The sequence below is a fragment of the Oryctolagus cuniculus genome, chromosome 15, assembly GCF_964237555.1.
Source record: "Oryctolagus cuniculus chromosome 15, mOryCun1.1, whole genome shotgun sequence".
NCBI lineage: Eukaryota > Metazoa > Chordata > Mammalia > Lagomorpha > Leporidae > Oryctolagus > Oryctolagus cuniculus.
In genome coordinates, this window is record NC_091446.1 from 2,375,626 (window position 1) to 2,388,186 (window position 12,561).

The following is a 12,561-nucleotide window of genomic DNA, read 5'->3' on the forward strand; positions in this document are numbered from 1 at the left end:
GGTTTCCATACAAACGCATCCACTCTGGACACATTCAGCCCCTTGCCTGGCGGATTCCAGGTACCCACGCAGGGAGCAGAAACCAGGAAAGGAATCAGATGAGACAGAAGCCACCCCGGGTGCAGAGGCAGATGGGTCTCCGGCACAGTACCAAGCCACCCAGGGCTGCTCCGTGAGCCGCATCTGCCTGCTGAGAACAGAGCAGTGGGAGGTCGAGAGCAAGGCCGCCCACAGCCGCTGCCTTTGAAACCGCAACACCAGGGCTACCGCCTCGCCTAGGTTCCCTAACCCGGCACCCAGAGCCACCGCGAGGGTGGGGGCAGCCAGCTCTCAGTTCTGTCGCTCCCCTGTAAGAACAGACACCACAGGAGCCTGCCTGACCTTGGTCGGGTCCATGGACTCGGCGAGGACACAGCAGCTGGTTTGGGGGTCTCATCAGCGTTCAAGGTGTCTCGGTGCTGGATGGGGCCCCGGCAGTGGAGGGGGGACGTGGAACCCAGGCCACGGAACACAGCGTTCTTGTTCTCTGTATCTGGAGAATATTTTCCTATTTCTTTGTGCCTCTCCTGTTCTTCGTTCCCCCATGCCACCGTGACCTCAAGCTGGGGCGGCTCTCGGCGACCTGTGCGGGGCTCCATGTTGTGCCCTGGAGCGGTAGCCAGCTGTGCTGGGGCAGGCCCTGCTGCTGCCCGTGCCAGCACGGCCCCAGGGCACCTGTGAAGCCCCCTCTGACAGGGCTGGGGAAGCCCTTGGAGACGGTTCTGCTCCGAGCACACAGCCCACACTGGCCCCTGTGCGGGTCTAGGTGCCACGAAGCTCCCAGGTGCCCTAGGAGGTCACAGGGCCTGGCCCCTGTCTATGGCCGACCCAGGCTGGAGGCTCACACCCGGTCAGCGGCACTGCCCAGGCCTGTCTTGGAGCCTGTCCCTGCTGGAAGCATGAGGTCACACAGGAGGCTCCGGCTGTGTGTGGGACCCACTCTCCCGGCACCGGAGGGCGGCCTATGGGACCACCTTGAGCCAGCACAGGAACCAGCAGGCCTCCACCCTGTCATCCACATTCAAGCTCAGCCTGAGCAGGAGCCGGCTGGGGGTCTCCCAACAGCGCACGGCACAGCCATAGCGCCCTCTGTTGGGAAGCACTGGAACAGAGTGCAGAGAGGCAAGGAGGAAGGCTTCTGGACCAGGACCCCAGCAGCGGCTGCCCTTGGCTCCAGGACCCCAGCAGCGGCTGCCCTTGGCTCTTGCGTAGAGGACAATCAGAAGACCGGCGGAAGCAGCCTGCAGGGGCCAGACGGGGCCGGGCCCGTGTGCACGGTGCTCCCCAGGCTTGCCGGGTGCTGAAACCCCAGGTGTCCACGTGACCCTCCACACAGGCAGGCCCAGAGCACTGCTCCCCCTGCCAGAGCCAGTGGGTGCTGCTCCCAGCTGCAGAGCTCAGGGGAGAACCCAGAACGCGCCTGGCTGGTGTGACACAAGAACCAACCACCGACGGCTGAGGGAAGCCTCGCGTGTGCTTTTGTCTGGGACCTGCTGTTGCGCTGGTGAAAGGTTCGGCGCCAGACCAGGAGCCCGCACCGTGCACGCTGCCCGGCTGTCGCTGCTCTCACCCAGCGTCAGGGGACACACACAAGCCGCGGGCGCTGCCACCGGGGCCCCGGCACACGCTGTGCCTGTTCTGCAGGTGGGGTCCACTCTAAGGCTACAGGCACAAGGAGACAACGGAGCGTCAGGCCGCAGGGCGCGCGTGTGACCTCTGACCTCCAGTCAACAGCAGGGTGCTGGGGCCCTAACAGGCCCCGTCCTTGAGGCCCTTGGGGGCCAGCCCCACGTGCCTCCCTCCCCAGCATCTGCCCCAAAAGCTGCAGACTTGGCAGAAATGCTGGGATCTGGGCTGACGGGAGCACGTGGAACGGTGCCACCCCCCGTGCCCTCGTCCGACAGCCTGCGCCGCTCTTTTGGGAAACGGCTATTTCCCGTGATCTGCGCAGGCGCCAGAGGATGCGTCTCGCAGCAGGTTTCCTGGCAGCTGGGAAACTGCACTAGGAAACCTCCTGTGGGCACTGCTTGGTGGCCGGGATCCCAGTCCTCCCGCGAGACTGCAGCAGGCGTGGGGTTTAGAAACCAGCAACCGGCACGGCTGGGAAGGGTGGGCCGCCCGGGGACCCTGCCCAGCTCTGCACTGTGGGGTGGCTCTGGGCTGTTGTCTGGGGGGCCCTGAGGCCGGCTGTGCCTTCTCCACCATCCCCTCCCTGGACTCATGGACACTAGGAACGGGGCAATGACAGTGTTAGGGAAGGGGGCATGTGACGAGCACAACAACGGGGCATCCAGACTCACTCGGCTGCAAGATGCAGGAACAAGAATGGGCAGACATAGAGTCCCCAGGACACATCGGCTCCTTTAATACAAGGCAGCCCCCACGCATGCCCCCCACCCCCTGACGCAGGCCGCCTTCACTTGCCCCAGCCACACGCTCAATCTTGGCCAGCCTGCTGGCAGCCGGTGCTGCCGCCGGCCACCCCTAGCCAGGTCCTGGCTGGGCCCGAGCCTCCCCTGCAGGCTGGCTTCACTTCCTGGCGCCCTCGTGGGCCAGAAGCCATTCCTTCACAGCCAGGCCTCCTCCGGAGTAGTTGCCCACGGCTCCGCTGCTGCAGATCACCCTGTGGCACGGGATCAGGATGGGGACCTGGAAAAAACAGAGGCGGCCACCGTGAGTCCGGCCAGGAATGGGCTGGTGCCAGGCAGGCTGGCTCTGCCCTGCGTCACTCCCACCCCAGGCCCGAGGCGGACGGGGGCTTCTTCCAGGGAACCCGACTGATGAACAGTCTCCTCCGATGAGTGATCTATGACCTCACAGAGGCGAGCACCACATGTCCAACTTCCCCGTGGCCCCACTGTCCTCCAGCACTTCTGAGACATTGTGGGGAGAACCTGCACGGCCACTGCCGCACAGGGCACGGGCAGCTGCGGCTGTGGGCCTGATGCACTGCCTCGTCTCCGGAGAAAGCTTTACTGGGTCACGGCCAGGCCTTTGTTGCTATGACGACACTTCAGAAAGTCCCTAGGAGGACGGCGTTAAAAGAGAGTTTGGGTGAAGATGTTTTTGGCGTCCTTTGTGTGGTTTTTTTTTTTTTTTTTTTTTTTTTTTTTCTGTTACAGAAAGGGAGAGACAGAGAGAGACTTTCCATTCACTGGTTCACTGAGTGGCTGAAACCACGAGGGCAGAGACAGGCCCGAGCCAGGAGCTTCGTCTGGGTCTCCCATGCCGGTGGCAGGGCCCAGGCACGCGTGCCTCTGTCACTGCTTTTCCCAGGCCATCAGCAGGGAGCTGAAACGAAGGCACAGCAGCTGGGACACTCACCAGCACATACGGGACGCCGGCAGCGCAGGCGGCGGCTTCACCTGCTGTATCACACCCGCTGTATCACTCCACCGACACCCTTTCACAGGACGTGGAAAGCACTATGCAAAAACTTACGGGTGCATAACCCAAATTCTTTGCACCCAAATCAACTCGTATTCTGACTTCCATTTTCCACGAACTTCTGGAGGTGCCCTTGCAGGGTCTGCTTTGCCAAAGCCTATGGTGTTCACTTCCCGGAGTCGGACAGGCCGGGTGCCCCTCGTGTGTCTCCCGGGCACGCAGGTGGGGGTCTGGGAAGCACTGACTTCCTGGGCTCTCACTGAGGAACCCCTCCCTCCCCAGCTCAGTACTGTCAAGGACCCCAGACCCACACCCCTCCCCTGCAGATGGCCATGGGAGGGAAGGTGTGGCCATTCACACCTTCTGTGTGGGTGACACAGAGGTTCCAGTCAAGCGAGGCCCTCCCAGGAGGACACAGCACACATCCAACCCCACGCAGAGAAGATCCTCAAGGGGGTTCCCCAGGCAGTGCCGGCGGTCAAGGTGCCCGGTCAGGCTGACCTGTAGCTCAGGGTGACACCATACCCGCCCCCGAGGTGAGCTTGGGCCAGCACGATTCTGGGGAGTTCTGAATTGCAGCAGGTCTTCCTCCCTTGACTGCCATGCCCCCAGAGACGGAGCCCTCGCTGCAGTCTCCTTGGGCCCTGCCCACAGCCCTGACCTGGGATTTCCCTTGCCTGGGACAGCACCGTCCAGATCTGTGGGCTCCTGACCTTCCAGGCCCAAGGCTTCTGAGTGAGACTCTGCACACCCCTCCTGCAGCCACCAAGGGCCAGTGCCTAAAGTTTGCTCCCTTGTGGCCAATCCAGGGTGCTTCAGAGCACCAATCGTGGGGGACGGGGCCCCCATGGTCCTGCTGCTGGCTGGGCTGTGCAGATGGAAGGTGCCCTGAGGCCTCCTCTCTCCCTGGGCAGCCAGGGAAACAGCTCAGAGCGCAATGATGGACCAGGGACAGCCACACCCGTGCAGCTGGTGCACGGGCTCTGGGGGCTCTGGGTGGTTTCTGATGAAGGACCCCACCAAGTCACCGCACTCAGGACCTCAGAACTGCCCTGTGGGGGCTTCCCAAGGCAGTGGGGGCGAGTCTGAGCGATGTCCCCATTCTTCTTAAGTACGGCATCCACCTGAGCGCCCCTAGAGACAGCCTCTGTGCTCATGCAGCTCCCCGGGATCAGGGACTCGGGGGCCGTGGTCAGCTGAGCCCGGGATCAGGGACTCGGGGGCCATGGTCAGCCGAGCCCGGGATCAGGGACTCGGGGGCCGTGGTCAGCTGAGCCCGGGATCAGGGACTCAGGGGCCATGGTCAGCCAAGGAGGGCCACAGACACAGGCAGTGATGCACGTCAGCGCGGAGCAAAACACTTCGGTGGCTGCTCTGTGGCACACAGACCACTGACAAGCAGAACAGGAACCAGTGCCAGCTTCAGAGACCAGGTGGGCGGGGGGCTCTGAGCTCACTGCAGAAAGTTCTGGGCCATCACAGCAGGTGCCAGCAACCAATTACTAGCCAACTCCCACTCCACCTGAACCGTGCAATTCTGTGAGAGCCGCCGGCTCTCCCCTGCACCCCAGACGCCTGGGCCCTGCCTCGAGCGCTCACACTGGGCCTCCCCTGCTCCCGTCCCTGCCATGATGAGAACGCACGCAGACCCTGAAGGAGCCCGGAGGATAAGGACGCCCCCTGCTGCCTCTGGGCCCACGGAAACCCTGGTCCCCTTTCTTCCCAACTCATCCCACAGCTCACAGCAGGATCTCTGCCCTCGGCCACCCCCATGCCCACTAACGCGGAAAGCGGGACCCAGGGACCAGCCGCCACACGCGGAGTGTCTGAGGTAGTGGCCGGGCAGTGCCCCAGGATCCTGAGTGTGGTGTCTGGGCATGACGGCCTCCTGGTCTGTCATGCCTGCCCTTTCTCCAGTGGAAGCCCTCAGGGTCGTCAGCCCCACTGCCACCACCAGAGCTCGCCCGCCAGGTGCACCCTCAGTGGGGCCCAGCCACGGACCGGGCCGACGCCCAGCCCCTCCTCGGGCACAGCACTCACAAAGTCCCCAGCGTGTGGACACCACGACTCCTCACATCCCATCCTCAGGACCTCTAGGCCAGGGCTTGGACTCATGTCACAGAGGCCCCCGCGCCCCCCAAGCTCACATAGCTGTTGACAGGCACAGAAGGGCCCAAGCACCACTTTTTGCCTAATGAGCATTTTCCAAGTAGTCTGAAAAGCATGTCTGCGCCCCTCAAAATTGGAGGTGCCAGAGACATCTTACACCAAAAGACACTCATGCTTTTAATTCCATCTTTGCAGTAACTTTTTGAAGCGTCGTCATACGTAACAAAAGGCAAGGCTGTGTCCCAACAAAACTCTGGGCCACTGTCCCAACGCTCCCAGTCCTGTGTGTCCAGAAGAGAGGCCCTTGTGGGTCACAGGGGATCGGTGCACGCAGGCTGGCGTCCTCTACTCCCAAAGCCAGGCCGGTTGGACCGGGAGTTGGGTTGCCATAGCAACGTGTGGGCCTAGTCTGAGGGCTCTGGGGACCCGGAGCTCGCGGTGCCAGTGCAGAGTGTGAGAGCGAGAAGTGGCCGCTCTGCCAAGTCCCACACGGGGCCATTCCTGTCTCCTCGGAGGGAGTGACAGGTGGTATTAGGAAGGGAACAGTTACCCCACTGATGATTCTTATCAAGTACAACAGTCCTGTTAGCAGTGGCCGCGAGGGCATTGTCAGATGCCACACGATTCACACTTCCGACGGATAAAGAGGTCAGCGTCTCCTTCAGCCCGGGGTCAGACACTTCAGCATCATTTCTGTTTTCCTGCCTCGCCGCTGACTCCAGGACTGACTTCCGACTCGCCCTGCAGGATCACAGCAGTGAGGACCAGGGACACATGTCTCTCTCTCGCCTTTCCAGGTCCCCATAAGGGCTGGGCACTGAGGCCGGGGAGTAACAGTCACCATGCCAGGCCCAGCCTCCATCTTGCGGGTGTAGCGATGGAGAACTGACTGGCAGATGCACAGAGCACACACTGCTGTGGTGCAGTGGGCGGGGCTCCTGCCTACGCCACCAGCGTCCCACAGCAGAGTGCCAGTTTCAGTCCCGGCTGCTCTGCTTCTGATCAGCTTCTTGCTAAGGCACCCTGGGAAGGCAAGGCCCAAGTCCTTGGGTTTCTGCCACCCACTTGGGAGACCGTGATGGAGTTCCTGGCTCCTGGCTTCGTCCCGGCCCGGACCTGGCTGCTGCAGTCATCTGGGGAGTGAACCAGCGGATGGACGCTCGCTCCGTCTCTCCTCTGTCCCTCTGCTTTTCCAAGTAAGCGACTCTTACAAAAAGAAAACGGGGGCCGCTGCTCCCACGTGCATTACTTTTGGCGCAAATTTCAGGCTATTAGAATGAAAATCTGCTAAAAGTTATTGGCGCCCTAAGGACGCTTTCAAAGGATCTGTGCACCCAAGCCCTCTTCTTTAAAGCCCGTGCTGCATAAAATGTAATTTTTATCAATAACCAAGCAGCTCATAATATCACAGCCGCATTGAAATCTTCATGCTGTGAAATCTAATTCATCCAATACACGAATCCATCACTTTCTCAAATGCTATGAAACTTCCAAACCCATAGATTTGTCTCCAACAAAAATAACATGAAGGGGCCTTGCGATCAATAGTGGAATCCTCTGATTCCAGGACCGGCTGAATATTTTTTCCAACTTTGCCTTTGTTCTTCTGGGTAGCAGCCCACAGGGAAAGAGCTTGTTTTCACTCGCAGCCTCATCAATACCTAAATCCTGGTGAACAAGTGACACCGAGAAGCTGTAATCAATAGCTCCCTGTGCGTTTTTTTCTTCTGGTCAAATGGTTCAGCTGCACTGACAACCCTGACACTCAGAACATGATGCTAAATCTTTATCAACAGCCATCCGGGTGACTGGCAGAACAAGACTCGGGGGGTCATTAACGCTCACGGCAATCTGTGAATAAACTAACTCCTCAGGAATGCGTTTGTTTAGAAGAAGGTGGGGACACGCTCGGTGCCACGCATCGATCGGTCGCCTCTGAACTGCATTTAGCGAATTCGTCTGCGGGTGAGGGGAAGGGTGCTCCGGCGGTGGGGAGGGGGCGTGGGCAGTCGGCAGCGCCGTGTCCTGGGAAGCCACTGTCCTGCCACGCAGGGTGCAGCCTTGCAGCAGGCGGCTCTGCCCTGTGACACAGGCTGGCAGGTCCTGCACGGAGACCTCTGGGAGGGACGGGAACTGCCACAGCCCTTTGCTACAAACCCTGTCCCGGAGCAGCCGGGACACACAGGGAGACCCGTGGTGGCTGGGCCCCTGCAGCGTGCATGACAGGTGCGAGGGGCCGGCTGCCCTGTCTGCGCCACGCCTCGCTCCCGACCGCGGGACGTGAGCCGTGCCCGTGACGCGGTGCACATCGGGACCTGCGACCCTCAGGACCAGCTGCTCCTCGGAGAGGAACGGCACGTTTTGTGCAAAAGGGCACGTAGTTGCCACCTCCGCGGGTCACAGGCGACTCTGGCAGGCGACTGCGGTGTGGCAATCCCGGCTTCAACCCCACGCGCAGGAAGGAAAACAGTTTTGAAAATACACCGCAAAGCCACAGCACTTAAAAAGTGGGGTCTGATCTAGTGATTGCCCATGCCGACCGAGGACCTCACCGGCGCCCCCTGATAAGGCCGCATTCTTCTGTCACGCCAGAGGCTTGTCGACAGCTTGGGGAGACACCGTCACGGATGTGACAGCACAAGCCCCCCGGCCCCGGACGGGCTCAGGAGAGGGGGACAATCTGGGGTGCCCTTGAGGCTGTGCGGAGGGGCCCACGGCACACAGCCTCTCAGGGCATCCACCCCTCTGCACGGTGCAGTCCGCTCAGCATGGTGGGAACACAAGTGCCCGCTGCACTCCTGGGAACACGGGGCATCCCCCGGCCCCCAGCTGTGGCCTGGCTGTCCTCTGGGTGCCACGGCCATAGCTTCTTGTGATCTGGAGTGTGGAGTTCCACAGTCCTGGGCTACAGATGCACAGGGGCGCTGGGGGAGGGGCCCTCCCTGTGCCACGCAGCCCACGTTGAAAGGTCTTGTGCTTATGTGGCGGGTCTTAGCCCCCGGGCCCAGGGAGCCCCGTGCCTCCATGAGGTGCAGCTGGACGCGCACACTTCCTTGCGCCCCTGGGGTGGGAGTGCCTCCTGGTCTGCTTTGCTCACATCCACCTGTGAGTGTGCGGGTGAATGAGTGAATGGACACAGGCCTCCATCCCGCCCCCTGGCTACGTCTCCAGGATTTGTTCATTTTTTTGGCCAGGAAGAAGACAAGGGGCTCTGGGGGCTGCGACTCACAGGAGGCGTGGGTTCCCAACAAATGCGCTGCCCACCCCCAGGCCCCAGCCACACAAGCTGCCTCTGCGACACCCGTCCTCAGCCCACGCCCCGCCCTCTGTGTGCAGGGGGGCGGCCACCCCGACTGCAGCCGGCCCACGCCACGGAGACAGTGAGGGGACTTACGGGATTGCTCCTCATGGCTCCTCCCACGGCCCGGGCAGCCTTGGGGTTGCCTGCCAGGGCTGCTAATTGCTGGTAAGAAACCACTTCTCCGAATTTCACAACCTTCAGCAGCTTCCACAACACCTGTCTGGTGAACGACTCTGGAAGGGAAAATGCAGAGTGACATGATTTGGACAAACAGCTCTAACAGCCCTGATGTAAATACAGCTGCCAGCCCCAAACAGAAGACGCAGGGACACAAATGGAGGTGTTACACTCAATTAAAACGCAGCCTCGCACACCGCCGCGCCATCGCCGACACCAGAGCCGGGAGCGCGAGCAGGCACCAGGCAGGCAGGCCCCCGGAGGCCGGCCCGACCTTGGCCACATCTGTCACCTGCCTTCCTCTTGCCCACGTTCCACGCAGGACGCGTGGGACACGCTTGCCCTCGGAGCGCATGTCTAAACTAGCACACGGAGCGGCTAACAAGCACAGAAGTGCCGCCTGTCTGCCTACTTGGGAACCTTTTGTCTTCGTTTGTTTCCAACTTCAGCTGGGACACAGAGGGGAGAGGCGGCCATGGCCCAGGCTATGGTATTACGCTGGTTGTCCAGACCCAGTGCCCCGTAGCTTCTGGTACGGGGGGTGGGGGTGACCTCAGCTGCAGCCATCTTTAACCATCAGGGATGCACACACGGAGTAATTATATTCCCATTTTCACCGACCACATCAGACCGCATCTGCTCTGCACCCCGCCGCAGGAGTGAACGATGGATACATGGCGGCTGTCTCTCTCTCTCCTCCCTCTCGCATTCTCTTTCTCTGCCTCTGGGTGTTAGAAGTGCTTCCTGAGTGTAGAGTCTGCAGCACACAAATGCAGGCACTCGCGTGCCCGTGTGAATCGAGACGCCTGTCTTTCCAGAAGGCTGCTGGACTCGGGAGCGGAGATGGAGCCCGTCCTTGCCCGTCCTGGGGCTCCGGTGCCTCCAGGGGTGGCACTTCTCAGTGGCAACAGAGGACAGGGCCCACAGGCAGGAACTGTGCTCCGTATCCACAGAGCACTAATTACACTTGTGCCAGGCTGGCAAAGTGCGATTTGGCTCTTAAAGGAAACACACCCTTACACGCGTGTTAAATAATAAAAATCCCTTCTTAACTGAAGGGAGCGATAATCACTTCACTGGGAAAAAAAATCTGTTTAGTCTTTATTATAACATTAAGCAAATTAAACATCAGCATAATCCAGGTGATACTAGAAAAGGGTCATCAAAGAAATTAACTTTGTTGTTCATTAATTTACATGGATTAGCAGAGGGCGAGAAGGCAGCAAGTGTGCTCCACTTTTTTATGATATAATTTCAAACTGTACACCATTTGTGGCAGGAGGGTGACTTTGGGGTTAATCAGACTGATTTGTCCTTTTAATTGCTTTCTATTCAAAGAAAATTCATTAGATAATGTTCTCTTCAAAATTCATGAATCAATTTAACTGAAGAAACCACATTAACAGCTCTGGGTTCATTAGCACACGCGGTTGTGTCAGCGTGGAGCGCTGCAGGGACTTCCGTAGGCACAGACTCTGTTTACTGCCGCTGCTCCAGAACGGGGCTCGAAATCAGACTGCTAATGGGGCTTGTGTCGTCGCTGCTACTCGGCCTGACTTCGAAGAGGCAAAGCCGAGCCAGGCAGCCTGGTGTCGACGGCGGGAAAGGCTTCGGGGCCAGCTGTCCTGGAAGACACAATGCAAGCTGCGCTGTCCACACGGCAAGAGGCAGGTCGACTTCCTGCCTCGGGCACAGACCAAGAGCTCTGACCCAGGGAGGGCTGCTTCCAGGTAACCCGGGAGAACAGCCTGGGACGGCGCTGAGGCCGCGGGAGGGAAATGAAGGAGTGCAGACCTATCTGGAGCACGGAGCGGATCTGAAAAGCAATGGCGCCGTTCCAGTGCTGTCCTCTGGGCCAGCCCCGCGCGTGGCTCTGACAATGACCACTAAATACTGGCCCCTTTCTCTCCAAGAATTAACGTGTCACGTAATGAGACAAGAGCCTGTGCTCTGTCTCTGAGCACAGTTTATCAGACAAGGCTGGCTTCCCAGGCAGGAATGCGTAGGGAACCGTCTCATCACAGGGTGCACCAGGCAATACCTTAGAGCAAGGACAACCTGCAGAATGTGGAGTGTCGCCATCAAGCTCATGTCACTAATGCACCTGAGAACTCAGTTTCACGCTGTGGGGAGCAGGCCTCTTCGCTACTTTCAGCACCTCTCAGACATGGCGCTTTGCCTCTAGCCCGTGCACAGCCGGCTGGGGCGCCGCGCCCGCCTCTGAGGTCAGTCTAACCTCGGGGAAATCTGCTCACACAAGCAGCAAGGACGCAGAAATGGTAGCTTCTGGGGTTTAGGTGACCACGTGACTCCTCAGCTGGCCCGAAGGACCACTGCTGCCACCCCCTTCCCCATCTCGGTCCTGCCCCAAGAGCTGGCTGGCCCTGCAGGGCTGGGTGAAGCGGCCCCTGCGTGCCCATTCTGGATGCTCCTTTCCCTCCGCCCCTCCTCTTCTTTCTAACCTCTTCCTTTCTCCGGCCTGTTCCGGGGCCTTGGGCACCACGTGCCCCGTCGCGGAGGTCCAGGCTGATTCTGCTGGTGGCTGGACAGCTTAGCGTTCCCGCATCTTAAGGACGTGGCTGTTTGCATTTCGGCTTAGGTGGCTACTTAAGCACCCACTTGACACCTTCTCGTGTGGAGATGACGGTTTCTAAGTGCTCCTCCGCCTGCCCATGAGACGCCGTTGCCCGCTGCGGCTGGCTGTGGGGAAGCCATCTGTGTCCCGACGCCAGGCTTTCCCGCCAGGCCTCTGCACGCCAAGCTGTGAGCGGTGGTCAGGCATGGGAGGCGACCAGGCCGTCTGCACTCACATGTGTGGACTAAGTTGGCCAAGATGGCTCTGATGAAGGGGGATGTCACACGCCAGGGCAGGGCAGGTGGAGACAGGCAGGGGCCAGCTTGGCTCTGCACCTCCGATCTTAGGTGAGGTACTTCTTTCTCCTGGTCTCATCCTGACAGCCACCTTAATACACATGCCCTGCGCACAGCTGGGCTCAGAGAGCAGCCAGGGATCTGCCGGGCCGGCTGGGGCCGGCTGTCTCAGATCAGCCCCGTGACTGCCCCGGGTGGCAGAGCTGGGCACCTCCAAGTCCTGGGGGAGAACCTTCCTTCCCCTCGTCACAGCTGCTCCTGTGGAGGGGTGTGGTCTCCCGAGGGAGAGGCTGGGGTCCACCAGCTCATGCCTGGGTGTCGCTCCCCCTCTTCGTGGAGGAACGACACAGGACCCTGCCCTGTTCTTTCGTCTGCTCGGCCCTCCCCGGGTTTGCTGATGGTTCTTCCCGGGTTGGCTACTGTCCCTTCCACCTCCGTGGAAGGGCGGTTCCCCCTGCCACTTTCCCCACTTCTGCAGGGGAGTGGCACACCGCCGGCCGGCTCTCTCGGGGGCTGCACAGGTGTTCCTTCAGATAGATGTTCCCCTTAGATGTTCCTGGTGCATGTTGTCTCTCTCCTCCTTTATAGTCCTCTTCCACCAATCCCAACTCTCCTACCCACACGCTGAGTACGCTGCTCTCCTCCAATCAGGAGCAGGATCAGCTCCTGGAGGTCAT

At 60.3% G+C, this 12,561-nt stretch overlaps 1 protein-coding gene across 3 annotated transcripts in view; it reads right to left on the minus strand.

Annotated features, from left to right (window-relative positions):
* Positions 1-2,380: 2,380 nt before the first annotated feature.
* The window catches only part of MGMT (O-6-methylguanine-DNA methyltransferase), a 282,001-nt gene continuing 271,820 nt past the window's right edge, over positions 2,381-12,561 (minus strand). For all 3 annotated transcript variants that reach the window (XM_008249830.4, XM_070058278.1, XM_051836651.2), the window contains 2 exons: positions 8,930-9,069; positions 2,381-2,688 (listed from right to left, as the gene is read on the minus strand). In XM_008249830.4, coding sequence (XP_008248052.3) covers positions 2,569-2,688; positions 8,930-9,069 — 260 coding nt within the window. In that variant the 3' untranslated portion in view covers positions 2,381-2,568. The remainder of the gene's footprint in view (positions 2,689-8,929; positions 9,070-12,561) is intronic.